Source organism: Sinocyclocheilus grahami, unplaced genomic scaffold (genome assembly GCF_001515645.1).
Source record: "Sinocyclocheilus grahami isolate Dianchi unplaced genomic scaffold, SAMN03320097.WGS_v1.1 scaffold25595.1, whole genome shotgun sequence".
NCBI classification, from domain to species: Eukaryota; Metazoa; Chordata; class Actinopteri; order Cypriniformes; family Cyprinidae; genus Sinocyclocheilus; species Sinocyclocheilus grahami.
Window position 1 is genome coordinate 1 of NW_015519853.1, and position 964 is coordinate 964.

At 40.6% G+C, this 964-nt stretch overlaps 1 protein-coding gene across 1 annotated transcript in view; it reads left to right on the top strand.

The window, feature by feature from the left end:
• Positions 1–41: 41 nt before the first annotated feature.
• LOC107580145 (SUMO-conjugating enzyme UBC9-B-like) overlaps positions 42–964 on the top strand; it is a gene marked incomplete at its 3' end in the record, with an annotated part of 2,472 nt that continues 1,549 nt past the window's right edge. Inside the window, exons 1-3 of the mRNA XM_016265885.1 lie at positions 42–449; positions 666–747; positions 857–940. Coding sequence (XP_016121371.1) covers positions 682–747; positions 857–940 — 150 coding nt within the window. The remainder of the gene's footprint in view (positions 450–665; positions 748–856; positions 941–964) is intronic.

A 964-nucleotide genomic window follows, 5' to 3' on the forward strand; every position in this document is an offset into this window, starting at 1 on the left:
AGAGAGAGAGAGAGAGAGAGCCATCTCCTAAATGGATTCAGATTCCCGTTTGTCTAACACACGTGCCACACTTAAAATGGCCGCTTCTGATGGACGTCTATAGTTGACTCTGATATTGCCTGATGGTCCTGCGAATAATAACAAACAAACGCTACTCCATTCCACTGCCTTCATGGATGAACGTTGTTTGTCTATTTCCCCGACGTTTTAGACCAAATCTGGATGTGATTTTAAACCTATTATACGATCAGTTGGGCAAATTCACTTCGATTTCGAGCACAAGATTTCAAAATCAAACTGTTGAATATCAAACGCTAGGTTGGGTCGCGAGGTATTTTCCTCACACGCTTGGCTCTTTTTATAACGTCTCCAGTGTTTATTTTAGAGTTCGTTTTTCACTAAAACAGTTTTGGTTTGGCTGAAAAGGCATTTTTAAACATTTATTAAAGGTAAGCCAGCGACTTTAATCGACAGCGAGTGACATACAATGCTAATGATGACATGAAATGCGTGTTGCAAATTAGCGCTGAAAACATTGAAAGTCGTTCACCTTAATCTTTATGTGTTGTATCTAAAAACATTATATTCATATAAGCCCTGTTGTAATGTTGATTTGTGCCTTTACGGATGCACGGTTGATGGTGTGTGTTTTTTTCTGTCCGCAGGTGGCGCTGTTGAGTCATGTCTGGAATCGCTTTGAGTAGACTGTCACAGGAGCGCAAAGCCTGGAGGAAAGATCATCCTTTTGTAAGGGACACACACGATCAAGTGTTTGAGTGTAGACTTGCAAACTATTCAGCCAGTCTGTAATCAGTCTATATTTTGCGCTGTTGTACTTTTGGTTGTTTCTTTGTAGGGTTTTGTGGCTGTACCAACCAAAAACCCTGATGGCACCATGAATCTCATGAACTGGGAATGTGCAATACCAGGAAAAAAGGGGGTTAGTATCCTTCTTAACAATCTT